Here is a 16407-nt window from a genome sequence, read left to right on the forward strand (position 1 = left end):
AAGGAAGAACCACTGCATTCTCTGGTCCAGTCAAGATGTTTGTCTTAAATTTTGGTTCTGCCTTTTAGCATACTTATCTGTATGTCTTAAGGGCTTGCTGATACTGGAGCAGTTTTTTTCTAAAAGCTTCCCCTTTGTACTAAACATCATGTGTCTAAATGATGCAAGTGTCATTCTCACAGATTGGTTCTGCTTCTCGGTTTTGGATCAAATGGTGTAAGATCCTTTCAGTACCTCAGTTTTCTTATAGCTGGTTCCAAGGACTGCACCTTTCTGAGTCCTCCACTACTCTTTATTCCTCCCTAGAAGCTTCAGGATCAGAGTGGCCCATATTCCAACATTTGGTTCCTAATCTCTCAACTACAATAGTTAAAAAACTGAAGGTACTCTACAGGTAAACCATCTTTCATCTCACCCCCAAAGCAGCACAGGAAGTCAAGAGCAGGCAGAACATCTCCAGAAAACGCTGCTAGAAAAAATTTCATTGCCAAAATCAACATATTCCCACAGGCAGCAATAGGCAAAGGGTTTCTGAAGTTTTATTTATTTTTTAGGTGAGGAAATTAACTGCCCAACACTAGAGGAATGAAAAGGACAGACATTTGTTTCTGATGCAGGTCATTTAGCAATTCTACTTTAGAGAACATTTGGAGAACTCTGATCAGATAAATGCTTTTACAAAAAGGAGTTGCATCATCAGCTTTATTACTTCAATAGGTAATTTGTAATTTCCATTTTTAAGCCACCAATGTAAATTTTTTCACACATTTTAGGGCACAGTCTTATCTTAAAGCTGGTATATAAACAATCATCTCAATCCCATCACATGATGAGAAACACCAGCTTGCAATCAGCCACCTTCCCTTTTGGTTTTGGGTTGGGTTTGGGTGGTTTTTTTTTTTGACAGCTTAAATTTTAGTGATAAAATGAGCCTATTTCAGTACTACTGAAGTTTTTCACTAGAAGTCCTGAACACAGGACCATGAACTTAAATCAAGACATCCTCAGAACATTATAATCCTGTAACAAAAGTTCTCCTTATGTGGACACAGATTATTGCTTCCACAGTAATTAATAGTTTGTTGCGGGAAAGTACAATTTTTACCTTCACGAAGAACCAAACCATGTCCTGAAGCCAATATGGAAAGGAAAAAATAAAAGGTGCTGAAATGCTCTGTGATTTATTAATACATACTCGTGAATTTTCTTCAATTTCTCTGCCTGTTGCTGCAATAGTTTCAACTAACTCCGACACATCCAGATCCTCAGTTACCATGCCAATATAAACACAGTTCTTCTGCCCTCCAAACTCCGGACCTGTGAACAGAGGGAGAATCAAGTCTTTTGACATACAAAAATGCATTCTCACAATAGGTGCAACACTCATGCTTGCAAGTCTGGAAATCCTAATACATACCCCCCCACACACTTGGGTAATTAAAAGCAGTATCTGCATAGGTATAAATTATGCAGACTAAAAAAGCTCAGCACTGTGAGTTTTCAAAGAGAGAAGAAAAAACAACATCGAAACAAGAAAAACAGTTTTATAATTAGTATCAGTGTTGAACATGTTTCAAATTCATTTACAGAATTACTTGGTTCCACAGTTCTAGGGCACTTAATTTTTGAAAGCTGACTAGAAAAAGATCAGAGTTCTGAGTAAGCAAATTCCTATTATTTCAGCTATAATGTGGCACTATGTAAATAGGAAAGTGCTGCTAATTATCATTAAAGTCATCTGAAGCTTTTAATCTAGCCACAGAAAGCAGTGAACTCGTCAGTGGGTTTTGAATGAGATCTGCTTTTCATTAAATACAGCACTAACTGAGAAGGCTCAATTTACAAAGAGGAACACTGCAGCTTTTATTCTTTCTGACAAGGAAGCACTTTTTGGTCTAGTTGCTCAGAAGTCCATTTTCACAGGTATTTCTGAGAACAGTGCGCCTTGCTCACCCTGCTGAACATTTACCCACTGAAGCAGGGGTGAGGAGGAAACAAAGTTCCAGATGTTGTTTCTACAATAACCATATACACAGCAGTGTAATTTTGCATTATAACGACCTATGTACAAATGACCTACTGAACCATTATAACACAGCCAGTAAAATGACTATTAGCTTGAACAGAAGTTTTTTTAAATAGTGCAGTTACCCAAAGAAAAAGTGAGATCCGACTCCAGCTCATTTAATTTTTTCAGAAGTTCTGTATTGATTTTTTCTAGTTCTTTTTCTTGTTTGTCATCATTCTTCCCATCACTGTGATAGTTGTATCTTCAAACCAAGCCAGAAGATAATTTCACTTTACAGTACGTATGAAAATATAGACACATTTAGCATGTTTCTACAAACTTCTCTATTTTATGAACCAAAAATCTCAGAACATTATAGCTGAGATCAACACATTTATTGGCATTTGTAATCAGAGATTTTGGGGTGGGGCGAGCTTGTGCTGCAAACTTCACTGAACACAACACATTTCTAGGTAATATACTGATCATATTTCAACTATTTTGACTATGCAGAATCCTTCCCAGAAGACTGTATCAGAAGATCAGAACAGACAATTGAAAGGTTTTTTGACATGGTATTCAGTATATAAGTGAATCCCATGATAGATAAAAAAGTAAGTTATGCTTGGCTAAATACAGTAAGATGCACTTGTATATTACATATCCATCTAACAGATCCACACACTGCCTCCAATATTAAAACCATTACCCTAATTTTGTTAAAACAGCTCTTCGGCTTTTCTTTAAAAAAAATAATCAAAGTAAACAGCATTAAAAGGGTAATTTTTTTAAAAAGCACTCAAAAGCTTCAACTGAGTGCAAAGCCAGATAATAATCAGTAAACAATACATTCATATCACCACTGAAAAGACCACATATTCCTTTCTGTTAACGCACAGCCTGTCCAAATATATAATGAAGAAAATATTGAAAAATTTACCTTACAACACCTAATCCTGGCCAACTAAGATCTTCAACATACAACAGGCCTACTGTTCTTCTCACTTCTTGCTCAAATTCCTCTCTCAGTTGCAGTGTACTTGTCAATACTGGTATCTTCATTTTCAAGCAGTCTACTAACTGATCAACATCTTGTATTTCAGTTCCTAAAACTAAAGAACTGATGTGTTAGTATGTGATAAAAGTGAACAGACATCAAATAGATGTCTGAATTAAGTAATCTGTAAAGAAGCCACTCCGTAAGTCAATCATAAATACAATTTACAGACAGTATTGAAATATCTTGATCTATATAAAACAGTGTTTATCCTTCAGTTATCTATCCACTGATACACCAAAGTGGAGAGAGCTAAGGATTTCATAAAAAGTAAGATCAATAAAAAGGATTTTCTGATGTTACAAATTAATGAGGACAATACCCATTTTCATTACATCAGTAGCTAGCAGCAGAAAAATGCCTCTTCCCATAGCCTAACAGATCATGAATTAGCTTCCATGCTGGTTTAAAACAAAACAAACAAAACATCACAGCATCATCAAGTAATTTTATTCTAAAATCTACTTTTCTGCATACACCAGGATCCTCTCATGTCAGCATCAGGTGTTTTGATAGCCTAAGCCACTCTTCCCACACAATCTAAAAGGAGATACCATGCATCACCCCGAGCCCCTGCAGGTTGCTCTGTGCATCTGCCAAGTCTAAACAAAGTACATATACGGTGCTGGCTTAAACATGAAATTTAAGACACTTTCCAAAACACAGATTTTTATGCCCAACCCCCCCATCAGTAATTATAGAAAAACCTCGAGGTTTAGTAAACAATTCTTCTAGTTAAGTAGCAATATTTTGAACACAAGCACCATTTCAGTGTTGCAACACCTCTGTAGAAAGGTAAAGCATCTTGGGTTGAGCAACCGAGAGGAGAAAAGGTAGGGATGATTTATCCTTCATATTTTGTTTATAACTGTTAGAAACAAAGAGCTTCTCCCCTTGTTTTTCCTGGTGAATTTAAGAAATAATCAGTAAAAGTCTTTCTCTGCAGAGGTGGTGAGGCAATGTCACCCACAACAGCTGAGCTACCACTAATGCACCCATTGCCATGGCGCAGCAGAATGATAAAGCCGAGATAGTTTTGTTTTGTTTGTAAGAAAATCCTCACCATAGAATATACTAAAGAGTTTCTTGAGTATATCTGCTTTTACACCAGGAGATTGTTGTACAATTCTATAGCAAGTCTCAGTTTTTACAAGTGGCTAAATTAAGTGAATGTTACCTGCAGAAGTCATTAGTGGGCTAAAACGCACACACGTGCCTTCATCTTCCAGTTCTACCACATCAACTCCACTGGCAGGGACCAGCTGTGCCAGCTGCTCTCCTAGCTGAAGGGATAAGGCGCAGTTAAAAAAAAAAAACACACAGAGCGTGACCTCCTGCAGTCGCTGACTCAGGCTAGACTCTTCCCACCGTTAAGGGGAACCACACACTAAACACCATTTTCTGTATTTCTCAAAATCACTTCTTATGACAAAATGCTTCAGCTTGCTGGTGATACGACAAAGTTGGACATATACTTAAAATAATGAAAATTCAGGGTAAGCTACAAGTGTTACAAGTCAGAAGTTTCTGCAAAATTGTCACTGTCATTAAGGATGCCATAATTACTACACAATTGATCCAAAACAGTTATGTGCTCAGCTCTCTGAAAGCACATGTTTCTAGAATTAATTCTCTTAAGATCTGGAAAAGAAAGACTGGTTATTCATGAATACACAGACATCATCAATGAAGTATCTAGCTGATTAAAAAGAGTTCTAAAGTTTTCATGTATTCCCACAAGACCAAAGAAAAAAATCCACTACGAACAGCTTAAGATGCAGTAATAATTTCAGTAGTAATTACACATGTAAAATAATCAGAAACATGAAAGCAACTTTGCTTCAGAGCAAATTCATCTTTTAAATCCAAAGCGCCCACTAGTTTTGCAGAGGATACGAGATCAATAATAACTACCAGACTAGTCTACCAAAGGTCTTATAATTACTGATGAACCCCTGGAAACATTCCCCTATCACTTCTTTTTTCCTAAAGAGAAAAAGCATCCATTCTTACCCACTGATTGAAAGTGTCATAAATGTATCTTTCGTTGCTTATTATGGGGTGCTGAATAGTTGAGGCCTGTGCAGCATGTGAGGTTTGATCTGAATCCAAAGATATAAGAATCACAGAAGTGGATTTTTATTTACTTAATTAAACAAAAGGCAACCTAAAATTTAGATAAAAGACAATTACATTTCCTAGGTAATGTAACACATCTACATGATGTACTGGACCTCAAGCAGACTAGCAAGGATTTTTTTTTTTTAAAGGTGTGTTGAACATGACAAATACTAGAAGTAAAACAGAGAGTTGAATATACTAGTTTTAAAAACAACCAATAAAATACTTCTCTCAGTTTTGAGGTTCAAATGCCCCAATGGAAATAAAAACTATGTTTTCACAAAGCAAAATCCTGTCACAGCAGGCTGCAATATTTAATTTGATGCATTCGGCTACTTTTTTAATTAAGTTTTAATGATTACTTTTTGTTTTAAACCACACTAAAATAATACTAAGTATTTAAAGAGTCCATTATACACACAAAACATGCAGAAATGGCCAAACATCTTAAATCCTTATAAATCAGGTGGGTGACTTCTCCCTAGCAAAGCTTTTCAAATAAATGCATCCACCAAGTCACTAGACCTGGATGAATAGGTTTACTTTGTGAGTGCAACCACTAATTAGATTAAAACCAAAAACAATCCTCCTCCATGCCCAACACAAAAAATTCACAGAAAATTAAAATTAACACTCATAACAACACTACGAAGTTTTCTAGAAGTCTTTTGCCTCATCCCAGCTGGACATGTCCCCACCCTCTGAGTGTGCACACACGAACAGCACAACATCCTCTGTTGTAGCTGAGAACAAAAATCCTCTTTCTTGGAGAGTACACCTAAGTAAGGACGTTCTGCTCAGAGCCACATGTGGCATGGCTACTGTGTACCCACAACAGTATTTCCAGAGCTGTTCCTAACGTGTTCTGCTATTTTTAAAACTATTGCAACAGCAAGTGTAATAAGCAAAACAGAGAAACATGGTTCTTGCAACTAGCCACTAAAAGTTTAAAAGGAACAGGAAGCCTGAACAAAACCAAGGAAGATGCTCCTCCATCAATACACTCAAACACAGCTCGCAGCTTATGAGACTTCCATCATCTGCTCTCACGATCAAAATCATATGCAAATCTCTCCTCACTCAGGAAGGCAGAAAATGACTTGTTATGAAAATTTAAAACACTGCAGTCTGTCTAAAAAAAGAAGCTATCACATGTATGGATTCTATCACTAGATTATGACCAGCATTCACAACCTTTTTAAAAGCATGTTACACAAGAGAATTGCACTACGTAACATTAACCTCACCAAATTAATTTTACGAATTAGTAGCTTAAAAAAACTATAAAGAGGGTTTCTTGGGTTTGTTTTTAAATAAATCGCATACCTCTATTTGAATATTCCCGGAAGAACTTGAAAACCACCACTGGTGAACTCAGTTCATCTTCAACCTTAAAAAAAAAAAATTAGATATATTTTCACGTATTTTTTAAAAATTTAACACTGTGTATAATTCCCTAGACTGCTGAGCAAAGCAGATTATTTTGTTACTGCCATCAAAACAACATTCACACTATCTCAGTATTACAATTTAACTCCAGGAGTGCAAGTAAACATATCTGTAAACTCAGGAAAGTAAATCATTATTCAGTTAAAGCAGAATTGTATTGATTTAGAGTATGCATAATTAAAAATTGGGCACTATAAAACAAGACACCTAAGCATATTCATTAGCAAATATATTGTACTAAACAGTTCATTTAGCTTTAAGTATTTTCAAATATTAACATAAAAAAAAAAATCTCTTGGAAATTGCCCCAGAATCATTGGAGAACATCAAGAAAGTTCCAGCAGGAATAACAAGATTATAAATGATCCTGCTTTATGGATAGGAGAAACGGACTGGGCAACTTCTGGAAGCAATCTGAGGCTACGTTTCACAATCCTAAAAATGGAAGATTTATTTAAGTAGAAGGGGGAAGTGCTACACCAACTTGAACTCCCAAGGCCACTGTCATGGTTTAACCCCAGCCAGCAACTAAGCGCCATGCAGTTGCTCACTCACTCCCCCTCCACCCAGTGGGATGGGGGAGAAAATTGGGAAGAGAAGTAAAACTCGTGGGTTGAGATAACAACGGTTTAATAGAACAGAAAAGAAAAAATTAATAATGATAATGATAACACTAATAAAATGACAACAGTAATAATAAAAGGATTGGAATGTACAAATGATGCGCAGGGCAATTGCTCACCACCCACCGATTGACACCCAGCCAGTCCCCAAGCGGCGATTCCCCGCCCCCACTCCCCCCAGTTCCTATACTAGACTTGACATCCCATGGTATGAAATACCCCGTTGGCCAGTTTGGGTCAGCTGCCCTGGCTGTGTCCTGTGCCAACTTCTTGTGCCCCTCCAGCTTTCTCGCTGGCTGGGCATGAGAAGCTGAAAAATCCTTGACTATAGTCTAAACACTACTTAGCAAGAACTGAAAACATCAGTGTTATCAACATTCTTCACATACCGAACTCAAAACATAGCACTGTACCAGCTACTGGGAAGACAGTTAACTCTATCCCAGCTGAAACCAGGACAGCCACTAATACTCTTTGAAAAACAGTTTTTACATAAATGGTTGTTGTCACTCAGTGATCCATAAATTATCTATTGCCCCAGAAAACTAAGCTGAATATATTTTCTATACATTGAGTGCCAATTACAAGGCGGGGGGGAGGAGTAAAACCACCAAACCCTATTGAACAGGACATTTCACAGAAACTGAATTTGGAATGAATACATTAGATGTAATTTCTAAAACTATTTCTTGTGTAAAAACCAAAGCTGGGATAATTTTTGTGTACAATTTCACAGGGTTCACAGTATCATCTCAACAGCAGTGTGAGATGCAGCCAGAATCTATTAGAGAGGCTTACGGAAACTGGTTTCATAAATGTATTACTGAACAAATCCACATTTTAAATGGAATTAAGACAACCTCTGGAAACAATTTCTGGATGTTGTTCTGTCAGCTCCACTGAGTGCATGAGTACAGAGCAATGGAACAAACACAATCTGGAGGTCACACACAAGCAAGCCACACAATTTCATTGAATACCAGAACTTAATTAGAAAGATACCAAGCATCTTCAAAACAATGACTATGATTTAAGTAATATTTTTAAATATTTTTTTAAATCAAAGTTATTCTTATCATTTAATAAGCAAAGATTAAGCTATACAACCGAAGTATTAAATGTAGACTGTACCGAAGTTTTAATGAAATCCAGGTTTTTCAAGTTTTCCAGCAACCTTTGACTCTAAAACACCACAGCAGAAGGGAAACAAAAGGAAGAGACAAACACACAGTTTTAGAAGTTGAAAACTATTCTGAAAAATATTAAATATTCACTACTATAATTTCTATTTCTGAACAAACCCCTACGCTGTGTCAGAGATTCATCCAGTTCTTTCTTGTAAATTTAGAATGCAATGGAAAAATTTTTTTCTATTTTTAGTAAAACACTGACTACAAAGCTATTTTCATTAAAATAAAGTCTTGGTGTATTTATCGACAAAGTTCCAGAGATACTACAAATCCATTGACTAACTGAAGCACAGTGTGTAGCAGAACAGTTAATTTTCTCAAAGCTACCATAGGAAGTGGTTATGATGGCTTTCTAAATTATTTTCATTAGAAAAGACATTCTTACATTGTGGTTTAAGACTATTAATAGACTATTATAAAAGCTAAGATCAATCTTAGATGCCACAAAATCTTAATGACTAATGATACTTTGTCACTCTTTCAGGTCTGTCGTGCCAATAGCTTCTTCACTAACCATTACAGAAAATTTCCATTTCCCTTTTGCCCTTCTTCGAATTTTTTCTAAGTGCTGTACCTTTAAGGAAAAATGTTTTGCATACAAACACTGCATTTTTAAACTAACACATTATATTGGACCTTAATTTTTACTAGGCTAAGGACTCAACTGCAAAAATAGTGCACTTGCCACTGTTTCTGAAGAAATCTTTTGAAGTCCTTTTTGTCAGGCATTTATAACTTACTATCACTTAAAACAATATGATGCCAAGTAGAGTAGGAAAATAAGAAAGTCTTTGTCTGAACAGTTTTCAAGCAAAATAGTTAAAATAGAGAAGTGACAAAATAAAGGAAGTGATTATGTTACTTCACTGTTTAGAAAGGACAAAGATTAAGTATTTCTCATTAAAAAAGCCTAATAAAATATACCATCTAATAGTAAAAGCACATCCCTCTCCCAAACACTCTACTCTGCTTTCGTAATTTGTAACACAATACAAACCAATATGCTATACTGTCAACAACTACAGTACTTTTCGTTGATTCTTCTACAGTGCATCACAACAGTCAAAAAAGATATATTAACAGCTATTATAAAAAAAGTCCTAAGTATAATAGTGTTCTCTGATAGCCATCTGGATATTGCTTGTACTGTTGTTGCTATCTGAACTTTGTTTCTGCTTGGAGACTCAAACCGTTAAATTAGATGGTGAGGATTCTTAAGAACAGTCTCCAACCCATACTCAAAGAAGCAAAGTATCCATAAACAATGTGCCAACAAGCTGTTGCTTACTAGTTGTGAGGCATGCTTTATCCTCTCCACAATCCCATCATGGCCCAGGTACTGCAAGGAGAGCCACAGTGGCAGGGCACGGAGCTTCTCTACAGGCTGACTCGATGTCAGCCCAGCTGCTAAGGACTAAAGAGGAAAATAAACAATAAACAAACCACTATTAACCTCTCTTCAATTATTCCATTTTTGCCAGCTTATGGAGTATGTCACAGCTTAAATAGGGGAGCTTTTGCAAATTATAATTTAGATGCTTATTAAGAACAAGTCACTATACCATGATCAAAATTAAAGTTTCAAGATCTTAAGAACAATGCCTGAGAAGCTGGACATACCAAAGATGGATCCTCATGTCTGTAGAGTGTCACTGCAGGTACAGCCGGAAGACCCAGCCAGGAACCCAGAGTAAGAGTCATGCTGTCACATTTTGTAGCAGCCTGAAGTTTATTACAATAAGCAGAATATAAGCCATATATATTTTTATTAGATCTTGACCTTAAAATCTAGAGCACATTATTAAAGTTTCTAGATGTAGTAAAACATACCAGTACAGAAGAGGAGACATAACCCAAAGCCAAAGTTGCCAAATTCACACTAGAAAAAGAAAGTGGTTTTAGCACATACCAAATATTTATTAAGAGATAACATTTTAATTTTCAGTTTAAATATTTCATGGTGATGCGTAAAGGGAAGTAATTTTTGTTCTTATATTTTTTATTAACAATGCAGTAGATGTTGCTACATGGTCTTCCAAGATTGAAAACCCAAAAGTAAAAATCCATTTTAATCTAAAAATGTTTCAGTCCAACCTTTGGGGAAATCATTCCCCAAAGTCTTACCCATAATTCAGCATCAATCTGGGATCAGAAATAAATAGCATGCAAATATAACACTATACAATGAAGTATCAGGAGAAAAAAAGTTTCTACTCCAGGCTCAAAAAAATTAGTCTTAGAGCACTGGAGTCTTCATTAACATTGTCTAAGTTCTTGCAATTTCTTTTCCTCTTGGTTTAATCCTCCTCCCAGTTATGTTGCACATTTTACTTGCAGCAGTCGTCTTGACAACCTTCATTAAAGTGTCATCTCTTCCACGCTCAGTTCATTCTCCTTCCTCATTCTCAATTCTCACTGTATAATGTCTCCCCTGACTTGTTCTATAAGGTCTTTTTATTTATGCTCCAAGCTCTTCAAAGCAAGGGCAGATAAGATTACCATCTGAGTAAAAGTAACGACTAACCTATGCTGAAATAACCACTCCAGTTAATTATTCCTGCATATGTAAAACAATTCATATGTCATACAGTGACAAAATTATAACCATATAAAATGCTTAATATGACAAAAATAAAGATGGTCCTATGACTCTCTGGTTAGCTGTAAAATTATGTGCTGTCCATTAGTTAATGGATACCGTTATACTGAAATAAATTTCGAGTTTCGTACCCTTCTACATGGAGCCACATATTATACTGCTCACAAAGTTCCTTCAGTCGGCCAAGTTTATCTGTGTGCCCAGCACCTGGTGTCCCTTTGTTGAAAAGGAAAAAAGGCAATGACAAAGGATAAGCACGCAAATTAGGACTCTACATAAGAGGACCTCTTGTACTGTTGTCAAAGAAGTCACACAAGAGCAGGAAAGAAGGTATTTAAAAAGAGCCCACTACACAATATTCATATCTGGTTCATCATGACTTATGAGTAACTGGAATTCTAAACAAAAAAAAATAGAGATACTTGTTTTGTTTGTCAATATGTTAAAAATACTTAGAAAATTAGACATCCTAGGCAATAAAAGACTCAGCAGCCTCAGATAAGAAATGCAGACTTTTTAATACATTCAATGTATGACCTCAACTAAAGGAAACTAAACCAAAATTAACATCTCAGATATTTTTCCAAGTCCAAAGCAAGTAACAGTCACCTCATTCATTTGTACTTAAAACAAACTTTGCTCATAAGCAGTTCTTTTTAATTAACTAGAAGAAAAAAATATAGTTTTGAAAGCTAAAGTTGATGGCACACCCATCAAAAAATTCTGAAGTGTTAATGCGAAACTGATTTTCAACAAGAGATTTGCACTCACTAAAATAAGTTCTAGTCATATTAATCCATCAACTGACATAAGCAAAACCGTAGCAGTACAATTCAACTTCAAATCAGTTAGAACTCCCTCTGGACAGATAATTATTGTGTGGTCATAAAGATACTTCCTGATATTTCCTGACATACAATCACTAAGCTGTTTAACAAAGTATCTTTTTATTTTGGATTTTATATATATTCATGAAATAGCATGCTTTTTTTGTTATTGTTTGTCCACAGCACTTACCAGCATTGGCCACAAGCAACAAAGGCAGTTTTCCAGACTCAACATCATCTTTAATCACTCTGTCCAACAAAGCAACATCCTGTTACCAATAAGAACAAGATATGTATTTATAAATATGTTTGTCAAACAATACAAAATTGTTTCTGCTGAACTGGAAAAATGCATTAAGAGTGAAAATGGACAGCATTCTGAAGTTCTGGAAGACATTCTTAATGTCTCTGTGGCTTGCAGTTTCTTCTTCTCAAAGGTAAAATAACTTGGAGGTCAGATAACACATTTGTGAAAAACACAGCACACATACATCATGTAGTTTGTAAATGTACGCATGACTACATGTATTCTAGAAATCTTGGAACTAAAAAGCACCTTACTAGATGCTATTAAAAATATCTTGCAATTGACAAGACCAAGATACAAGCTGCTGGCTTTTTAGAGGATTTCAATCTATGATTTGCGCAGCTACAACACAGAAGACTTAGAGGTTGAAAAAGTAAGTACATCAATAAGCTTTTCCTAACAACATACTTGACATTCATTTAACGAGGCTTTCCAAAAAAAAAAACCAAAAAAAAACAAAACACCCACCACAAGAGTTCTTAAGGAAGACAAACTTACCATTTGGTGTTGAGATCCAAACATAGTGTTACAAGGCACACGGCACATGCAAGAAAGGGGTAACCCTAGCTGCAATGAAAATGATGGAATTTCAACAACTGAGACATACTCATTTCAAGTGTTCACAGAAATATACAGAGTGACAAAAAATAGTAAACATGACAATAAAAAGCTGGATATTACGTTAAAAAGTAAGTTTCCTGCTAAAACTTAGAATCAAATTAATAGCAGAGAAAAGAAAACACAGGAGAAATTGGAAAAAAACAACAATCAACTTTTGGTTAGCACGTCAACTGCATTCCATTTTTCTAATGAAATACTCGTGCCCTGTACAACAGCCGAAACTCAATCCTCTTTTTCTTGGCCATGCCTGCAATTAATACATCCTATAAGAAAACGTGTGCTTTGTGCATGGGCCACATTCCACTGGAAGTTCACAGTCACTTTACTACTGAGTAGAGCACAATCTGCCTACTTGATCATACAGTTCAGCTGACTATTCATGCTGGTAAGTGAAGTTCTTCCTTTGATACGGAGGCAAATTCCAGATAACTTTTGCATCACTAACATAGGGGGAGCTGGGGAATCAAGGTCTCTTACATTTTGATCTTTACCTTGGAAGATCACTAGACAAGTGAAATGTAGTTGATCATACTCATCACTGAACAGAAGATTCAGCAAATTAAGAGAACTACAGTTACAGACTGTTTTTTTTTTTTTACCCTTTCATTTAACAGAAATTGAATTAACATCTGATTACTCAGTTCCAACTGTCTGCTCTACAATATACACTACTTCTCAAAATCTAAGATAAAATGCTATCAGTTCTAAGTTCAGTGATCACCTAATGTGGACAGGTTACCGTATAAACAAAAGATAAGGCACCACTGTTAATACCAGGATCTACTCTGTACTCGGAAGCAAAAGGGTCCCAAAATACTGATTCTTAGCACTATTTCTTGTATCAAGAAGTTCTGGTCAGTAACTACATGCAACACTTGGCTTACCAAAGACACCAGCTTACTCCAGTGGACTCTTACCACCTACTTCCCAAGTAATTTTGGCCACAACAAGTTCCATCTATGATACCATTTTTGTTTCTCTGCAGTCTACATTTTTAATCTATTGGTAGTACCTCTGCCTGCCTTCTCCCAAGACTTGAAAAACAAAGGCCCTATGAACTTGACTCTTCATTTCAGTGCATGTTAAGTTTGAAAAATATCACTAGTGCACTATGCAGTAGTAATGTCTGCATACGGCCTCAATTAGCTTATTTAAGTCTACAAACATTCATGCAAATAAATACTTGGCAAAACCAATAAGTTTTACAACATAATTAGGAAAAACGGGGTTTCTTTAAAGCCCTGGGTTGTCGGGGTAGTCTTGCTTTTCCAAAAAATACTTTTTGAAATGGGATCAGCACAGCCTACTTCTCCCTCAACTGTTTTCCTCTTAAAAAAAATAATGTTTATTGAAAATAAGAGTAAAGGGGCATCATTCAACCAAATTTTACAATAAATCAGTGTTTGGAAATCCAGTATGTTTGGGCTCGGGTCCTTTTCACCATGACCAACAGCTTATGTAAAGCGTAATGCAATCTAGAAACAATCACTTGTTTAAAAAAAAAAAAAAAGAGTTAGCATGTAAGATCCTTTCAGTGGAAATATTCAGACAATTTCTCTTCCTCCCACTCTATCACTGCTGCAAAACACAGACTGTAAATGCAACCTGAAAGTATTTTTTTCCAGACAAATGGTTTGACTTTAAACATATGGTCCACTACAGCTACTGAGGTCACCCCCAGTATGGACTTTGCTTCCTTTGCCTATGTTTTATAATTATGTTGTAAATCACAATTATTAACGCAATACCAACATACTGTATAACATTTTTGTATTACTAGCTTGCAGATATTTGGCTGGCATCAAAGTTTGGTTTCTGAGGTTTGGCTGGCATCAAAGTATGGTTTCACCTTAGACTCCCTTCCCCTCCCACCCCCTGTTGTGCTGCTGTTTAGTCACATTGCTATTGTTTCTTCCATGAGGAAAAATAAGTAAGTTTTCAAAATCAAAGTTATGCTTTTCCTAAAATCAGTGTTTTTGAGGCCAAAGCTCAGTCCTCATTCTTCAAAACGCCCCTTTTCATGCTGTGTTTCAACAGGCAGACACATCATCCTAAGTCTTAGAAACATATATAATTTTATAAACTATAAAAATCTACTATGTCCATAGAAAGGCAAAGAAGAGACAAGGATGAAGGGAATCTGCTCATGAAGAACACTGATCAAGTAAATGTGTGGAAGGAACAGGAAAGCTGCAGAGACAGCCTGCTCAGCTTGCTTGGGGATACATTTATTCAGTCAATACAGTAGCATTGGAAAAAATCTCAAAGAAGCTTCACTTCTAACAGTGGAAGTTCGAGGCAGACACATGGATCTAAAGGAAAACTTCCATTGGTCCAAACCAATTTACAAGACTGCTGCCAGTACTGTACCAGACTGTACTGCAAGTACCAGTCTCCTGCAGGAAAAGTCTGAATATATTTCTAAAATCTAAATTTCAAGTAGGCAATATGAAGCCAGGTAGGTTCTACTTGCAGCTAAAACCCCAACTGATTCACTTTACCTGATTGCAGAGAGCTTGGCCCAAGCCTGTTCTAGCTGCAGAACTAATGTATATGACAGGCTGCTTAGTATATAGCACGTTAAATCCTTCTATTGTATAATCTTCATAGCGTGTGTGAATAACAAGTCGACAGATTTTTAGGAGACCTTCACGATCATCTTCATGATAATATGCTGATCCATTTTCATATCTGCAAGAAAAGCCGAGTAAACATGACCAACAAAACCAATAGTCAGTTTAGTGACTAAAATAACACTGACAGTAAAGGAGCTCAAGAGGACAAAGAAGATGGATAAAAAAACCCTTCTATTTTCCCAGGATAAAGTAGAGTAGAAGGAAACTTGATGAGATAGGCTGAGATTAACAATGAGGGAAGCCTAATATACATTTTCATTTAGACTCAGACATAAAGTAAGAAAGAAAAAACATCTGGGTTCCTAAGGATTGCCTTTACAGAGTTCAAAACCCTGCTTACTAAGAGCAGTGTGAAACACATGAAAGGCTTCATCTGGTTTTAATATACACGTAAATTCTGGACCCTAATTTTAAAGAGACTGCAACCTGACATTCTTTAAGTTAAGTTAGTAAAATTGGAATGAGACACATGAAGGTGAATGGGCAGAAACTTGCAAACTTTATTATGAAATCACAAATCAAGGTATTTTCTAATACCCAAAATTACTGATGTCATTTGTATTTTAGAGTTTGTACTAAATTGTGGTCTTATTTTCAATCTATTCAGCACACAGCAAGACAGTTTTCCAGATGTTTTAAATACATGAGTTACATAAATTAAGTATATTTTTCCCCAGGAATATTTTAATGATTTTATGGCTATTTTGCCTTCAATCTGATTTATTAGGCATATTTCCTTGGGGCTTGCAGGGGTGTGTGTCTGCTTCTCCCCCACCATTTTTAACCTGTTTAAGAATCAAACTCAGATCAGCGTATTAACATTTATAGTCAAGAAACGGGCACAAATTAACCAAAGAAGAGATAAGGTATGGGTGTTGTCAATTTATTAAACAACTTGCAAGCTAGATTTTTCTTTTAGCATTTTTGTGCAACACTGTTGTGGTTTAACCCCAGCCAGTAACTAGACAC

The 16407-nt window shown here is 36.0% G+C and overlaps 1 protein-coding gene across 3 annotated transcripts in view; it reads right to left on the reverse strand.

Moving 5' to 3' along the window:
- The window catches only part of PDXDC1 (pyridoxal-dependent decarboxylase domain containing 1), a 32965-nt gene that overhangs the window by 4040 nt on the left and 12518 nt on the right, over positions 1–16407 (reverse strand). Inside the window, exons 6-19 of one of the 3 annotated variants that reach the window (XM_010578496.1) lie at positions 15304–15493; positions 12680–12748; positions 12065–12143; positions 11179–11263; positions 10279–10327; positions 10069–10170; positions 9737–9862; positions 8390–8440; positions 6513–6576; positions 5079–5167; positions 4243–4348; positions 2949–3120; positions 2152–2270; positions 1196–1317 (exon numbers count right to left, since the gene is read on the reverse strand). In XM_010578496.1, the coding sequence (XP_010576798.1) occupies positions 1196–1317; positions 2152–2270; positions 2949–3120; positions 4243–4348; positions 5079–5167; positions 6513–6576; positions 8390–8440; positions 9737–9862; positions 10069–10170; positions 10279–10327; positions 11179–11263; positions 12065–12143; positions 12680–12748; positions 15304–15493 (1423 nt within the window). Of the gene's footprint in view, positions 1–1195; positions 1318–2151; positions 2299–2948; positions 3121–4242; positions 4349–5078; positions 5168–6512; positions 6577–8389; positions 8441–9736; positions 9863–10068; positions 10171–10278; positions 10328–11178; positions 11264–12064; positions 12144–12679; positions 12749–15303; positions 15494–16407 lie in introns of those variants that run through there. The other 2 variants (XR_775092.1, XM_010578497.1) reach the window with 2 other exon arrangements.

The sequence above is a fragment of the Haliaeetus leucocephalus genome, unplaced genomic scaffold (genome assembly GCF_000737465.1).
Source record: "Haliaeetus leucocephalus isolate CR32 unplaced genomic scaffold, Haliaeetus_leucocephalus-4.0 Scaffold636, whole genome shotgun sequence".
NCBI lineage: Eukaryota > Metazoa > Chordata > Aves > Accipitriformes > Accipitridae > Haliaeetus > Haliaeetus leucocephalus.